This window comes from Oratosquilla oratoria, chromosome 25 (genome assembly GCF_046742065.1).
Source record: "Oratosquilla oratoria isolate Oo_2021 chromosome 25, ASM4674206v1, whole genome shotgun sequence".
Taxonomy (NCBI): Eukaryota; Metazoa; Arthropoda; class Malacostraca; order Stomatopoda; family Squillidae; genus Oratosquilla; species Oratosquilla oratoria.
The window spans coordinates 18676607-18693342 of NC_134801.1; the positions used below are offsets into that span (position 1 = coordinate 18676607).

The window sequence follows — 16736 nt, forward strand, 5'->3', positions numbered from 1 at the left end:
GAATGTTCTACGACAAAAACTAACAAAGTTATGCATGTTTGAAATTAGGCCGTACCTTCAAAATTTAGATTTTTCTCAAAATTTCCGGAAGCCATAATTCTGGTTCTATAAAAGATAGAAAACGTGAGACTAATCTCAATCAATTTGCCTTACCGAGTTCTACATGCATACCGAATTTCATAAAAATCGGTGACGGTGAGGTTCAAATTTGCAAAAAAATTGGTAGGTTTCATATGGATTTACCCTGTTGGGGTTAGGCAGGTGGAGCAGAAGGTGATATCAGGAGAGGAGGGGGTGTAGAGGGCTTGGTGTGGGATATGTGTATAATTATGTGTGTCGCTCATGATGGTCAGTGAGTCAAGTTGAGTCTGCATAGCAAGCCCTGTGTCTGTGTCAGTGTTGTTGACAAACCAGTCTGATGACTTGGTGTTGAAGTCAATGCTAGTTGATTAAGTTGAGGCCTGAAGGTGTTTGGAACTGTGGGAGGATGATTGGGTGTGGGGGATGTATACATACATACATACACCAAGGCTTTTTCCCCCTTACAAGGGAGGTAGCCAAAAAGGAAAAGGCATAAAATCATTCCCACCCATTCCATCCCTAAATACACTCCACACCCCTCCACCCTCCCACTTCCCTCTTATCTTAGCATCTCCTGGATGATGGGTCATCCCTGCACCTTGTCCACTGCCCTGGGTCAGAAGCAGTGTCGTAAGACACAGCACATCCACAGCAAGGCCGCTTCATTAAATTGGTGACCCCCCTCTCCGTCCCCCCATTGCATAAAAGGAGAAGACTGGGAGAAATCCCTTCGGGCTGCATCAAATTTTGCTCACAATACTACCTCACCCCCCATCACAACATCATCCATTCTCCATTCACCCCTGTCTTCTGTCCTCTCCCGTCCTTCCTCAACAGATATTCCCCTCTTCCCCAAAGCCCCCTTCACCCCATCCATCCATCTCATCCTAGGACATCCCCTCATGTTCACTCCCTCCATATCTGCCTTCCATACCTCTTTTACAAATCTTTCTTCACTCATTCTTTCCATGTGTCCAAACCATCCTAATATTCTTTCATCAACCCTATCTTCCATCTCCCTTACCACCCCTGTTCTCCTCCTCACCTCCTCATTTCTCACTCTATCCAGCCTAGTAACCCCCATCATACTTCTCAGACACCTCATCTCAAACACATTCAAACTCCTTCTCTCTTCATCTCTTATGTTCCATGTTTCTGCCCCATGCAGTGCTGTTGGCACAATCACTCCTTCATATAGTCTCCTCTTAGCATCCATTTCCAAATATCTATTCCTCATTACACTCTTTAATCCACCAAGGCATTTACTCGCTTCTCTCAATCTACATTCTACCTCCACCTTCACTCCACCTTTTCCTGCCACATTTGCACCCAAGTATCTAAAACTATCCACTTCCTCCAGTCGCTCTCCCTTAATGCTCACTTCCAGTCTACTGCCACTTTCACCCCTTGTACATCTCATCACCTTACTTTTACCCACATTTATCTTTAGCTTTCTTCTATCACATACTCTCCCAAACTCTGTTACCAACTTCCTCAATCCCTCCTCCGATCCTGCCACAAGCGCAGTGTCGTCCGCAAACAACAGCTGGCTCACCTCCCACTTTTCTCCATTTTCTTTAACCATCTCTAATCCCTGACCCACTACCCTTGCATTTACCTCTCGCACTACCCCATTCATGTATAAGTTGAACAGCCAGGGTGACATAACGCATCCTTGATGAAGTCCCACCTTTACCTCGAACCACTCACTCTCTCCACTTCTAATCCTGACACAAGCTCTACTACTCTCATAAAAACTCTTGACAGCTCCCAGAAGCTTTCCTCCTATCCCGTATATTTGCATAACCTCCCACAGTGCCTTTCTGTCTACCCTATCGTAAGCCTTTTCCAGATCCATAAAAGCCCAAAAAACATCCTTCCCCTTTCCTATAGCTTTCTCACATATCTGTCTTACCATAAAGATCTGATCTACACAACCTCTACCCGTCCTAAGTCCACACTGTTCCTCACCCTCTGTTCCTCTCCTAATCCTTTCAATCAAGATCCTCCCATAAGCCTTCCCAACTACACTTAACAGCTAATCCCTCTGAAACTACTACATTCACACTTGTCCCCTTTTCCCTTGTAAAGAGGAACTATACAGTTTAGTGGGGGATGTATATATTAACTATTGTCAAGTGTTGATTTGTTGCCTATATGGATTACAGTAGATTGGATTTCTGAAGTGTTATCTGTGGTAGGGAGGAGGATTTTGGTTGTGGCACTTGTGTCCACAAAACAGATGAATTGGTGGATCAGGGTGATGAATCCACCACCATTGCTGTTGGTCCAGTCTTGTCTAATGGTGGTGAAGTTGTGAAATGATGGTGTTTAGTGTGAGTGTCTTAGTTCTGTTTCTTGTATGATGGCAACATGTATGTTGTGTTGTTTGAGGAAGTGTTCAAGTTTGTGTTTTTTTGTGTTGATGCCATCAATGTTGTGCTGTAATATGTTGATGTTGTTGTGCTGTAATATGTTGATGTATAAAGACCCAAAAAACATCCTTACCTTTTCCTAGGCTAGATAGCGTGAGAAATGAGGAGGTGAGGAGGAGAACAGGGGTGGAAAGGAGTTGGGAGATAGGGTTGATGAAAGAGTATTAGGATGGTTTGGACACATGGAAAGAATGAGTGAAGAAAGACTAGTAAAAGAGGTATGGAAGGCAGATGTGGAGGGAGTGAACATGAGGGGATGTCGTAGGATGAGATGGATGGATGGGGTGAAGGGGGCTTTGGGGAAGAGGGGAATGTCTGTTGAGGAAGGACGGGAGAGGACAGAAGACAGGGGTGAATAGAAAATGGTTGTATATGGATGATGGGGTGAGATAGTATGTGTGAGCAAATTTTGATGCAGTCCGAAGGGATTTCTCCCCGTCTTCTCTGTTATGCATGGGGGGACGGAGAGGGGGGGGTCACCGATTTAATGAAGCGGCCTTGCTGTGGATGTGTTGTGCCTTGCAACACTGCCTCTGACCCAGGGTAGTGGACAAGGTGCAGGGATGACCCCCCGTCATCCAGGAGGTGCTAAGATAAGAGGGAGGGTGGAGGGGAGTGGAGTTTATTCAGGGATGGAATGGTTGGGAATGTTTTTATGCCTTTTTCTCTTTGGCTACCTCCCTTGTAAGGAGGAAAAAGCCTTGATATATGTATGTATGTACTTTTTCCTAAAGCTTTCTCACATATCTGTCTTACCACAGAGTGTAGATAAGAAATATCTTTAAAGAACAAAGTTGTATTAAAGATAGTCATAATAATCTGGCTTCAAAACCATTAATTAAATGACATCCCCTCAGCCAAACAAACTTATACAACTGGAGTTAGAATAAAATATCAATACTGAAAAGGTTGGTTATCTTCTTAACATAAAAGGGTTATTCAAAGAAAATTAAATCCTAATCTTTTGTGGATATAAAATCATAAACCTCTAAAAAAGTGTGATATTGTAGTCAGATTGGATTGGTCAGGGTAAGGTCACTTTAATTAATGTTTTCCATATATACTGGCAGTGTATTTATTTGGCTTGCACTCTTGTTCTTAAATACTATGATCAGAGAATGTTTGTTCACATACTTAAATTGGTTGTGGTGGTGGCTTATTCTTCTGTCTTTTGTTTCTTAGGTGAGTGGCAGTGAAATGCAGAAGTGGCTTGGAGAGCTTCTACCCATCCTGTTGGAAATGCTGGGAAATGGCACCTCAGGTTGGAAACGTCAGGTGGCTCTGTGGACTTTAGGACAACTGGTAGAGAACACAGGCTACGTTGTTCATCCATATACACAATACCCAACACTTCTAGATGTGCTCCTCTCCTTTTTGAAAGTGGAGCAGCAACCAGCCATAAGGTTAGTGATTTTTTCTTATTCAGTATTGTCACTGATAATCCTATTTGTATAGCTGATGGATATATTTTTATGTGCATAGAGAAGGGAGGGAGGCAGGCAGGCAGAGGCACTGAAAATTAGTCGAATGATGAAAGAATATGTACCAGGTAATTGAAGAATGAGTGAAATATCTTGAAATGGAAGGTGGGAAAGTATGTACATACATACATATACCAAGAACTTCTTCTCCCTTACAAGGGAGGTAGGTAAACTCAAAGGCATAAATCCACTCACCCATTTCATCCCTCCCCATTTACTCCACTTCCATTCATTATATAGATTTTCTTCTCTCACCATGACCAACTCTTCATTGCACAAGTTGTTCAAGTAATTATCTAACCACTGTTGACTGTTAACTGTAGTTGAACAACCGGTATCCAAAATACCACAATTTTGAGACTCCTTAACTGAATGCATAATCTTAGTCTGCTTGAAATTTTCATCACTGGTAAAACCAACAAATATTGACATTAGTGTCATGTGTTCCTCACTATCATTACTAATATCTTGTTCATCGATACCCCTAAGTGACACCTCATTATTCTTGTATGAATGCGGACAATATTGAGCCTAGTGGTAATGTGAATCACATATCACATATTGTAAAACTTGGCCATCATGACCCAGAGGATTGAATCTTTGATTAGTCCCTTGATCACTCAAGTCAACATGTGTCAACATTGTTGCTCCTCTTCTTCTAAATCTGTATCTCTGTGATGACCTATGTGGTTGGTGTCCATACATACATATACCATACATATACCAAAGGCTTTTTTCCCCCTACACGGGGAGTAGCCAAAAAGAAAAAGGCATAGAAACCACTCCCACCTATTCCATTTCCTATATATTCTACTCCCCTCCACCCTCCTCCCTCCCTCTTATCTTGGCACCTCCTGGATGATGGGTCATCCCTGCATCCTGTCCACTACCTATATATGTATATTCATTTATATATATTTTTTTCTATTACAGACGAGAAACAATTCGTGTTTTGGGCCTCCTGGGTGCCCTGGATCCCTACAAGCATAAAATGAATGTGGGGATGATTAAAATACAGGAGGACACTGGGGTTGCAGTTATTTCAATTACAGATATAAAAAATGATAATGAATTAACTGCTGGTAAGTATAAACTTTTGAGATATTTTTGATAAGTGCAGTGATAACTGTTTATATTCTTTTTAGAATAGTAGATTGAAATTAGTACATACATATACCAAAGGGTTTTTTCCTCCTTATAAGGGAGGTAACCAAAAAACATTGAAATTAATAAAAAAGAATTGAAATTGGTAAAAAAAAATCTTTACATTTTTTCATGAACAAAAAGGTAACATTCACATTTATAGAGGAATAGACATTTGGGAATGGATGCTAAGAGGAGACTATATGAAGGAGTGATTGTGCCAACAGCACTGCATGGGGCAGAAACATAGAACATAAGAGAGGAAGAGAGAAGGAGTTTGAATGTGTTTGAGATGAGGTGTCTGAGAAGTATGATGGGGGTTACTAGGCTAGATATAGTGAGAAATGAGGAGGTGAGGAGGAGAACAGGGGTGGAAAGGGAGTTGGGAGATAGGGTTGATGAAAGAGTATTAGGATGGTTTGGACACATGGAAAGAATGAGCGAAGAAAGACTAGTAAAAGAGGTATGGAAAGCAGATGTGGAGGGAGTGAACATGAGGGGATGTCCTAGGATGAGATGGATGGATGGGGTGAAGGGGGCTTTGGTGAAGAGGGGAATGTCTGTTGAGGAAGAACGGGAGAGGACAGAAGACGGGTGAATGGAGAATGGTTGTATATGGATGATGCTGTGATGCATGAGGTGGAATGGGTGTGGGGATGGTGGGGTGAGGTAGTATGTGTGAGCAAACTTTGACACAGCCCAAAGGGATTTCTCCCTGTCTTCTCCTTTTATGCATGGGGGGGATGGAGAGTGGGGGTCGACGATTTAGTGAAGCGGCCTTGCTGTGGATGTGCCGTGACTTGCGACACTGCTTCTGACCCAGGGCAGTGGACAAGGTGCAGGGATGACCCGTCATCCAAGAGGTGCTAAGATGGGAGGGAGGGTGTAGGGGAGTGGAGTGTATGATTTTATGCCTTTTTCTTTTTGGCTACCTCCCTTGAAGGGGGGAAAAAGCCTTGGTATATGTATGTATGCACTTTTGCTAATGAAGTATTTACCTCGTTGTATCTTGGAGTGTCTAGTTTCCTCTTAAATTCATGTATAGTTTTTCCACACATTATTGTTTTGGTCTGTTTGTTCCATTCTGTGGAAAATGTTTTTTTCAGGTCTCTTCTAAAACTATCCTTTTTGAGTTTCTTTTCATGTCCCCTTGTATTTCTCTTATCTCAATTTAGTAAGTCCTCTCAATCAAGGACTTCTTTGGCTTTCATGAGTCTGTAGATGGTCAGGAGGTCACCTCTTTCTCTTCTTTGTTCCAAAGTTGTTAATTTCAATTTAGCCAGTCTCTCCTCATATGACAGGTTTAAAAGTGTTGGAGCCATTTTTATGGTTGCTCTCTGGATTCTTTCAATTTTCTTTATATTCTTTTTGGTATTAAATAGGTAAATGCCACCTTTATTAATCTTAACAAGTTGTAGGATTCTCCAACAATTTTGTTTATCTGTTTATTAGGGGACATGTCATTTGAGATGATTACTCCTAGGTCTTTTTCAGATCCCACTTTCTTTACTTCCTTTGTTCTGATTTTATATTGTCCTGTTTTTTGTTTTGTTTTTTTCTTTTCTTTTCTTTTCTTTTCTTTTCTTTTTGAACCTATGTGGGAATTTTTTTAGGGAAAGGATAAGGATGTCTTTCAGGCTTTTGTGGAACTGGAGAAACCTGGGTTGACAGGAACACATTGTTGGAAGTATTGTAGATCTGTGGGATAGGGGAATGTTTGTTGAGGGCTGTAAAAATATTTTATATAAATAGCAGGCCCATGGAGAGGGGGGGGGGGTTGCTGGGGGTGCCCAAGCACCTGCCCCTTTGCCCTGTGCCCCCAAAAGTGCCCTTCACAAATATTTATAAAAATGAATGAAAAATTGTTTCTCACAGGCTTTTTCCATTTTCTCACCATTCAGAAATCATAATGTGGAAAAGGGTGTTGCACCCTACCGGATAGTTGCCAAATATGAATAATGCAAAAGAGTGAAGTGCCCAATTTCCTACCCAAAGCACCTGCCCCTTGCAATGTCTGTGCACATTACTGATGAATAGCCTATGTTATCAGAGGGAATAAAGAGAGTGACCTCAGGCAGAGTGGGGTTGCACCAGTGTTGTGTAATGTCACTATGGTTATTCACTGGATTGGATAGTATGGGAGGTGAATGTGAGGATGATGGGCAAGGGTGAGTAAGTAGGGGATGGAAAGTGAGAATGGAAGGAAGTATGTGAGCTAGTTGTTGTTTGTGGTCGACATTGGATTTGTGGGTCAGAGGAGGTCTGAGGAAGTTAGTGGCAGAATTTAGAAGGGCATGTGAGAGCAAAAAGCTGAAAGCAAATGTGGGCAAAAGTAAGGTGATGAGATGTACATAAGGAGAGGGTGCCCATGATTTGGAGGTAATTTTTGAAGGTGAAAGGCTGGTGCAAGTTAAGAGCTTAAAGCATTTAGGGTCACATGTTGCAGGGAATGGAAGAGTTGGAGTGGATTTAAAATGTAGAGTAAGGGAAGCAAGTAAAGGTTTTGGGGAATGAAAAGTATTATGAGAAACAGGTATCTAGAGATGGATACAAAAAGAAGACCATATGAATTGGTAATTTACCTAGTTCTATTATACAGGAAGAGAGCTAGGCTTGTAGTGACCCGTCTTTGTATCTTTCAGCATCCCGTTCGTTCTTAAATTCTTGGATATTTTTTGCACACACTGTTGTTCCTGTGACAGTGCATGGGATAGAGACTTGGAATTTAGAGGAGGTAGAATGGAGGAATTTAAATATGTTTGAGATAAAGTTTTTAACAAGTATGGTAGGAGTGCCTTTACTTATTTTAGGAATGTCCCCTGTGGGGCTACAGGGAGAAGGATGCCTGGTCCCAATCCCCGTCCCTTTTTTCTCGCCTCTTACGATCCAAGTGGAAAGACTTGGTGGCAGTATTCTCCTTCCCCCACCACAAGGTGGTGCTAAGATGGGAGGGAGGGTGGAGGGGAGTGGAGTGTATTTAGGGATGGAATGGGTGGGAATGATTTTATGCCTTTCTCTTTTTGGCTACCTCCCTTGTAAGGGGGAAAAACCCTTGGTATATGTATGTATGTATTTTATGGTAGGAGTTAGAATAAGAAATGAAGAGGTGAGGCAGGTAGTGGGCATAGAGAGAGAACTGGCAGTTGGGGTTGATCAAAGAATACTTGGATAGTTTAGGCTTATGGGAAAAAAAGAATGAAGAAAGACTTGCAGAGAGGGTGGAATGTGAAGGCGGAGTGAACTTGAGGAGAAGACTGAGAATGGAATGGATAGATGGGGTGAAGGGGGGCTTAGGTACAAGTGGTAATGTTTGTTGAAGAGGAAAAAGAGAGGGCAGCAAATAGGTAAGTGGAAAATGGTTGTGAATGGGTGATTGATTGATATGGCCCTAAGGGATTTATCTGCTCTGTAAATTTTTTTAGTGGACGGGAGGGGGTGATCAATCAATCCATTGCCCCAGTCTTTTGCTGCATTCTGGTCTGGTCGGAAGACCAGGTGTCAGCCTCTCGGGGTTCCACCACCTTGAGGAGGTGGGATGTGTGTGGTAGGGGGTTATGTAATGTCCTTTTGATGTTTGCAGCAGAGCTTGGACAACTGCCTTCCTCTTCTCAGGATGGAACTGTCTTCTCTTTACCATTGTGACATACAGTTCAACTGCTTGTAAACTGAACACCCACGGCTCAGGCCACTGGGCAGGCCCATATATGTCATTCAGGGAAGAAATACTCTTATTGTAGAGAGATTGTTAGTGTAGGGTATTGTAGGATGAAGTGTTCCGTGTCTTCTCTGAGGTGGTTGAATGTAAGGCAGTTTTATTCTTTAGCCAGACCTTTTCTATGTAGAGATAGTTTCAATGATGGATGGTGTCCTGAATGGAAGCATACCAGTGTGGTTCTTATTTCTCTTAAGAAGTATTTTTCCGTGAGGCTGATGCCAGGTGGGGGTTGTTAGTTAGGTATTGAGTTTGGTGGTCTGTCTTGAAGAGCTTGTTTAGTGATCTGAGTGTGATGATTTTGTTTGGATCTATTGTGTGGTAAGGAATGTAGATTGTTATACACTTGACCCTCCATTTAACAGACCCTGATGCAACGGATCCTTGATTTAGTGAACAAAAAGGTCCTGTCCATTATAGAGCTGGACAATGGCCCAATAGTCCTTTGCTGCATAAAGTTGTCTGATCCAAGTCCAGGCCACCAACACCAGGCATGGTGGTGGCATGGCAGGCAGTGATGTCAGACCCCATATGAGGGAGGGAGCTATGAGGAAGTACCAGATGGAAGTTTTGAAAATTGTGGGAGAGGACTCCAAGGCCATTCAACTCCTGGACAATGCTCCTGCACACCCAAATACTGAGGAGCTTATGAATGGTGACAGGTGTATTAGTGGTTTACCTGGTATATGTACCTGCCACCAAACAACACCTTTGTCGTCCAGCCTATGGATTGAGGCATAATATCTGCTTTGAAGCTCCACTACATCCTTCGTTACCTTGAAGAAGTGTTGGAGGATGAAAGTGATGCCATAGAAGACATCTGCGGACCCCGTACAATTGCCAACATTAAAGTATACGCAATCTGGTCTGGAATCTAATTTTGTATCAAGTTGGGTAGGGATGAAGGTGTCTACACTGGACGATAGTTGTAAGAAGCTCTTGATTGGCACAGACGTCGATGCAGACTCACCATACCAAATTGCCAACAATGGTCATTTGTCTGTTATTTACCAATCCAGTCCAATCAGTTTACATTTGACAGTAATGGACCTGTCTTTGCACACATTTGTCCTTTAAATGGATGGTTGAATGTATATAATTGAGTTTTTTATGTCGAAATGGGTAGTTTAGGCATGTAAATGAACTTTTAGAAATATAATTCTGTGCTTTTTATTTTCAGAAATGAGTACAAGTGAAATGTTAGTAAACATCAACTATTCTTCTATGGAGGAGTTCTACCCAGCTTGTGCCATTGCTATGCTCATGAAAGTGATCAGGGACCCAACACTTGCACAAAATCACAATGCTGTTGTCAGGGTAAGCTCTCCTGTCATCATGTAATTGAATGTACCAAATCTTTATATGTGTATACCATATATAATGGGACCAGTGACAGGTGATCCTACAAGATTAAAAAGGTTAACAGTGGAGTTGTCCATTTTCAAGACTTATGAACTTCCTCAACTCCATCAGGAGATACAGCCTTGAGAGGCAGACACCTAGTCCCCAGACTGGGCACAAGGTCCCTATTAACTTCAACTACATTTCTCACATGTTTTCACAAAGTCCTTTTTAAGTGCACCATCTTAGCCTGATAGGGGGAGTTTCATGATGTTAAATGGAATCATCATTCATTAGTTATGGTAATTTATATGGGAATTTAATGAAGTTGATCATATGTACTGCAGGTACCTGTGTATAAAAGATAGAACCTAATGGAACTTCCCATTAATTCTTTTTCAGGCAGTAACTTTTATCTTCAAGTCCTTGGGTGTAAAAGGTGTTCCATACTTGGCCCAAGTGATTCCATCTCTTCTTTGTGTTATTCGGACATCAGACGCAAACTTCAGAGACTTCCTCTTTCAGCAGTTATCAACTTTAATCAATGTTGTCAAGCAACATATTAGGAAACACTTAGATGACATCATTGGAGTCCTAAAGGTAAGATTAGATGATATAATATTATAACACATTATAACATTAAAACACATAATATGTATAACATTATAACACACTGTGAAAGAATAGGCTGGATGGCATGGTCAACCTCATTCCTGTTTCATGAATACAAAAACTCCAGAACAGTTGCTAACAGCTACTAGTCATTGCCACTGCCAAGCCTGTATGAGTATATGGGGAAAGGTAATACCTTCTACCCTAAAGATAATTATTTCATATGTGGAAGGGAGTGAAGTGTATTGGGGATGGAATGGGTGGGAATGGATTTTATGCCTTTGTTTTTTGTCTACCTCCCTTGTAAGGGGGGAATAGCATTTGGTATATGTATGTATGTATGCATATTTTGTCTATGACAAAATATTTTTTGTTTATGGGTGCATGAATTTTTAAATTTTATTTTAATTTATTTTTTCTCATATGGAGCTATGCTTTTAGATTAAGTTATAAAAAACAATAAATTTATATATTTTAAAATGCTGTAATCCTACCTCCTATTTTTTAGGAATTCTGGGTAACTGGAGAAAAACTTGACACAACAATTACCATTATTACTGTGGTAGAAAGCATCGCCTTAGCTGTTGGATCGGAATTCAAGATATACCTTAAGGAAATTATACCAATGATTCTGAAGTCCTTCATCAATGATCCTAAAGAGAAACATGTTACTGCTAAGGTGAGTTGCTTACAAGTGAAGGATTTACCAGCATATTTTGTCTTGTGTTTATGTAACCATTGTACAAGGAGGCCTCATGAAGTAGTGGGTCACATTCCTGCTAATAAAAACATGAGAGATGAGGTACTGTACACTAATGTTGTATTTCTGTGGTGGCACCTAATCAGCATTTTTAAGATAATTACACCTCCCATCATCCCGGAGGTGCCAAGATAAGAGGGAGGGAGGAGGGTGGAGGGGAGTGGAATATATAGGAAATGGAATGGGTGGGAGTGTTTTCTATGCCTTTTTCTTTTTGGCTACCCCCCATGTAAGGGGGAAAAAGCCTTTGGTATATGTATGTATGTACACAGGTTTCAGATTCCATTTACAATCACAGTCATTCCAGCACACCTGACACTTCATATGTACTTTCTCCCATCCCTACAACCTTACCAAGTTAGCTTAAACCAGCGGAGTTAGGTACAGATGCTGTATCATCCCTTAACCCCTTCACTCCAGGCCAAAATCTCGCGGGCAGCATTAGCTGCCAGATGTGCGATGTTGTATCATAATACTCACATTATAAATAATAAAGTTACTGCTGTATTTAGCTCGTTCTCTTTCACCAGTAAATTTTGATAACCATAGAAAATATGATGAAGCCAGTTTACAGAGTATGGGGGTCACGCAGGTACAACTACAATAAATATAATCAAGACACCGACATCGGCATCCTCGCATACCCACTTGCTCCTCATGACGCCTACATAGGCGTCATCGTATCGAAGGGGTTAAGGGATAGGCTGGTGGTTCCTTTTCCAGTTCTCTCAATTAACACCCTCATATGCCTTTCCAACTATGCTCAACAAACTGGTCTCTCTAAAATTACTACAGTCACATCCTCTGCCACTTCTCTGGGAAAACCCTTCTTTAGGAGGATCCGGACCATAGTCTGAATGTGTGAAGATTGAGTGCTGAAGGGTTCTTGTGCCAAGGCCCGTTGATGGGTGGATACAGAAGATCTGGTCTTCCCTGAAGGGCCAGAGGCTCTTCTACTGCTAGCTCGAGGGCATCCGGAAACCATGGGGCTTCGGGCCACCAAGGAGCGATCAAAGTCATCCGAAGGTAGGATGCGTGTCTTGCTCTCAGGAGTACCTTCTGGAGCAAGGGAAATGGTGGGAAAGCGTAGGAGTCCAGGTTGTCCCAACTTTGCAGAAGAGCGTCTTCTCCTGCTGCCAGAGGATCCGGGAAAGGGCTGAAATATATTGGGAGTTGGTGATTCCATCTCATTGCAAAAAGGTCCACTAGAGGGGAGCCCCATTTGCTGAGGATGAAGTTCGCTACCTCTCGATAGAGGGACCATTCTGTGTTGATTATCTGATTCTTCCTGCCGAGGTGGTCCGCCCAGACATTCCTCTTCCCCGGGATGTAGCGGGCTTTGAGTGACACCTGGAGATTCTTGGCTAGGTTGAGGATGTCCATCATCAGAAGGCATAGTTCCTGGGAGACTGTGCCCCCCTTGCTCGTTCAGGTCGGCTACTACCGAGGAATTGTCCGACATTATGCCCACTACTTTTCCTGAGACTTTATCCTTGAAGTGACGGAGAGCCAGGAGTACTGCTTTCAACTCAAGCCAATTGATATAGGCTGTCCGCTCGACTGTGGACCAGGAACCGCTGATGTGATCGTCGTAGAGGTGGGCTCCCCAGCCCTCCTTGGAGGCATCGGAGAACAGGAGGACTTCGGGGGGAGATGGGCCGAGGGGCATCCCCATGAGAAGGTTGCATGGGCCTTCCACCAGAGAAGAGAATCCTTGACTTCTTCGGTGAGGGAGATGTGTTGTAGGGGTTCTCCCTCTTGCGGGGCCCACTGAGACTTGAGGAGCCACTGTAGCGGTCGCATTCTTTGTCTACTCCTGGGGATTAATTTCTCTATGGAGGCCATATGGCCCAGGAGGATTTGGCATTGTGTCGCCGTCAGGAACCTGGTCGATAGTGCCTGTGCAACTAGAGAAGCGAGATTCGGGATCCCCTTTTCTACTGGGAAGGACTCCATTAGGGAGGAGTCCAGGACCATACCCAGGTACGTGACTCTCTGTCTTGGTAAGAAATCTGACTTTTCCGGGTTGACTACTGTGCCCAATTTCAGGACAAAGGTTAGGACCATTCTCAGGTGTTCTTGGCATAGCTGGGTGGAATGTGCAAGGATCAGCCAGTTATCCAAGTAACGGAGTAGTTGAATTCCCCTGGAGTGGGACCACGCTGAAACGAGGTTGAACACACTGGAGAAGACTTGGGGTGCTGTGGAAAGTCCGAAGCAGAGGCAGGGGAAGTGGAAGGTGTTGCCCCTGTGGAGGATTCTGAGGAATTTCCTGGAGGAGGGATGCACTGGTATGTGGAAATAGGCATCTTGGAGGTCCAGCGACACCATGAAGTCCCCTTCCCTGATAGACGCCCTTACGGACTCTGGGGTGTCCATTCGGAACTTCGTCAGGGAAAGGAACTTGTTGAGTGGAGACAAATAGATGACTGGTCTCCACACCCCTGTTGTCTTTTCTACTAGGAATAGCCTTGAGTAGAACCCTGGGTCCGGAGTCGAGACTTCCTCTAAAGCTCCTTTCTGGAGCAGAACGGAGGATTCCTCCGCTAGGGCCCGCCCGCGAGCCGAGTCCGGGTGGAAGCTGCTGACTTGGATGGGATAGGGGGAGAGGTTTGGGACAGTGGGAAAGGGAAGACAATAGCCTGTCTTAATGACTTAGTAGGTCCAGTCTTCCGCCCCGGCCTCTTCCCATGCTCTCCAGTAGAGGGAGAGGCAACCCCCTATCTTGTGCAGAGGGGCTGGCGAATTCCTAGGATTCCTGTGGGGGAGTCCGGAGCCTCTAGAATGTTTGCGTCTAGGATCTCTAGTCGTAAAGGGATGGGGCTTTCCTGTCTGCCTTTTCGACTTGGAGTGGAGGGGTAGGGAATCTGCATGCGGGTTAGAAGGGGGGCCCTCTTCAATGGAGCATAAATTTCTCTGAGGAGGGGATCACTGGGGTCTCCTAGGACGGTGTCTCTCCTGCGGGACTCAATGTTGGCCCAAGACGTTAAGAGGCAGGCCGCTTGATGCTTCAGAGCTCTGCTCGAGCTTTCCCATAGAGCCTGGAGGTTGCATTCCCCTTGGGGTTGCAGCCCGGGTAAAAACTCCCTTACTGAAGCCAAGACGCGTTCCAGCCAGGAGTGCACCGCGAGAGAGAGAGCCAGGCCCTGAACGAGGTCCCTGGATTCTCTGCCGGAAAGGATGACGTTTCTTCTGAGCAGTGAATCCACGTCCGCTTTGACAAGCTCTGGTAACCGAGCCGGGATCAAGGCTGCTTAAGGTTTGTCCCTGATGGGAAGTAGAAGCGTTTTTGCTGTTCCACTGGAACAGAGCGCCAACGCGGTTTTTCGGTTGCCCGCTTTGTGAGTGCGTCGGAGGCCTGGTTCATGGCTCGTACCGCTGTGTACTCCATGGGAGTTGGTTTTGTTGTTTGAGAATTGCCCGTCCTGAAGATTTCAGACTCGAACGTGACTTCCACTTCTTGTGGAAGGCTCAGTTGATTAGCTCTCCTAACTTTAGAGAGGAACTCTGAGCAGGAGGGTGTAACAACCATCGGGGATTCCGACTGGGAATCCTGCGAAGTTTGGTAACTTGCCCTCTCATCCCCGGCGCTGTGGACGTCGTCGCCGTCGGGGCTGGCGCCTGTCCACCCGCAACTAACGCGCGTGTGGGTACACCTCGGGCCTCCTGCCCCCCGGGCATAGAAAGGGTTCCGTGGATGACCCGGCTCGTCTTACGAAGGGAGGAAGGAGGACTGCAGGACTCCCGAGAAGGAGGAGAGGCCGAAGCGCTCGTCGGCTCCAAAATCGGGTCCTTTGTCCGTGGGGGGGGGTGAGCTGCCGGGCCGCGTCGCGGGGGGGGCCGCCTGCGGACGCATCCGGGAAAAAGCTCGTACTCGGGGGATAGTTCGCGGGGGCCAGAGGCGCATGCCCGTCGAAGCTAACCGCCTTGGGTGATGGAATAGGAGGTAATTTGGCTTGAGACTGACTCGAGGTAGCCGTTGTACAACCTTTCCGTCTACTACGTTTTGGAGGAGGGGAAGAACTGCCCTTGTCCTCCGCCAGCACAGCATGCCTTCTCTTTGTTTCGGGTGAGTGGGGAAGGGATCTTCCCTGCACGCGTACTTCTTTCTTTGCCTGCACTTTCTTGTGAGCATGAAAATACGCGGACCACTGCTTATCGTCCCAATGAGCAAGCGACCTCATCCGGGAAAAATCTCGTACAGGAACGGTAGCCAGAGGTGGCCTGAGGCGCATGTCCGTCTACGCTAACCGTCCTGGTTAAAGGAATAAAGGACAACTTGGCTTCCTGTGTACTACGCCGTGGAGGAGGGAGAGAATTGCTCGTCTCCTCTGAAGCCGTAGTCTGCCTTCTCTTGTTTTTGGGGGGTGAAGAGGGAAGCCATTTTCTATGCTTGTGCACCTTTTCCCCTGCATGTGCTTTCCTGTGAACATGAAAGTACACGGAACACTGACTATCATCTCACTGTATGCACGTCTCACACGGGGATGAAGGTGAACACTTAAGAGCTATACACTGGAAACACCAAATGTGAGGATCCACTTGGGCTGGCGGTAAGGGGGGTGAGATAAAGGTATCTCCCTTCGGCGAAGGCACCCAACCCATCTTGAACAACAACAATACTGGAACCAGATTCCATACTTACAGTGAAAGGTAGGATACCCGGTGGCGGTTAGGGAATAATACAGGAAAGGGAGAAGCAATTAAGAAATTCCAGGACAAAGGATGGCGTAGGGAAAACCCCGATGAAATTGAAGGACGACGAACTCCTTAGTGTCCTGGGAGTGAGCTGGCGACAATCGAAGTGGGTTGCTTGATTTTCGGCCCATACGTAAACATAGAACCGTTGAGTAATTAACGGTTCGCTGCCACGCTAATAATGTAGTTTGAGAATCGGCCCATTAAGGGGGAAACCGATAAAAACTAAACATGTATAGTAGAGAGATGTTAACGCGGTCACTACTGCGAAGAGAATGGTTATAGTGTGCGAGACTTGTGGTGGAGGGCAAGGGCCCCCCCCCTTGCCCCAATGGGGCCCCTTACTGAGGATAAGCGTTGCCCAGACCCACAGAGTGAGGATTTTAATTTCGCAGTAGAAATATTCGCGCTACGCGAAAGTATCCTATTGTAAGGAGTACCTCAGATTTGTATCAGGGAAAAATTAATTTTCC

General features: G+C 44.6%; 1 protein-coding gene across 2 annotated transcripts in view; it reads left to right on the top strand.

Annotated features, from left to right (window-relative positions):
• The window catches only part of mTor (serine/threonine-protein kinase Tor), a 175131-nt gene that overhangs the window by 104293 nt on the left and 54102 nt on the right, over positions 1–16736 (top strand). For both annotated transcript variants that reach the window (XM_076208449.1, XM_076208450.1), the window contains exons 17-21: positions 3699–3919; positions 4931–5079; positions 10033–10169; positions 10596–10793; positions 11314–11484. In XM_076208449.1, coding sequence (XP_076064564.1) covers positions 3699–3919; positions 4931–5079; positions 10033–10169; positions 10596–10793; positions 11314–11484 — 876 coding nt within the window. The remainder of the gene's footprint in view (positions 1–3698; positions 3920–4930; positions 5080–10032; positions 10170–10595; positions 10794–11313; positions 11485–16736) is intronic.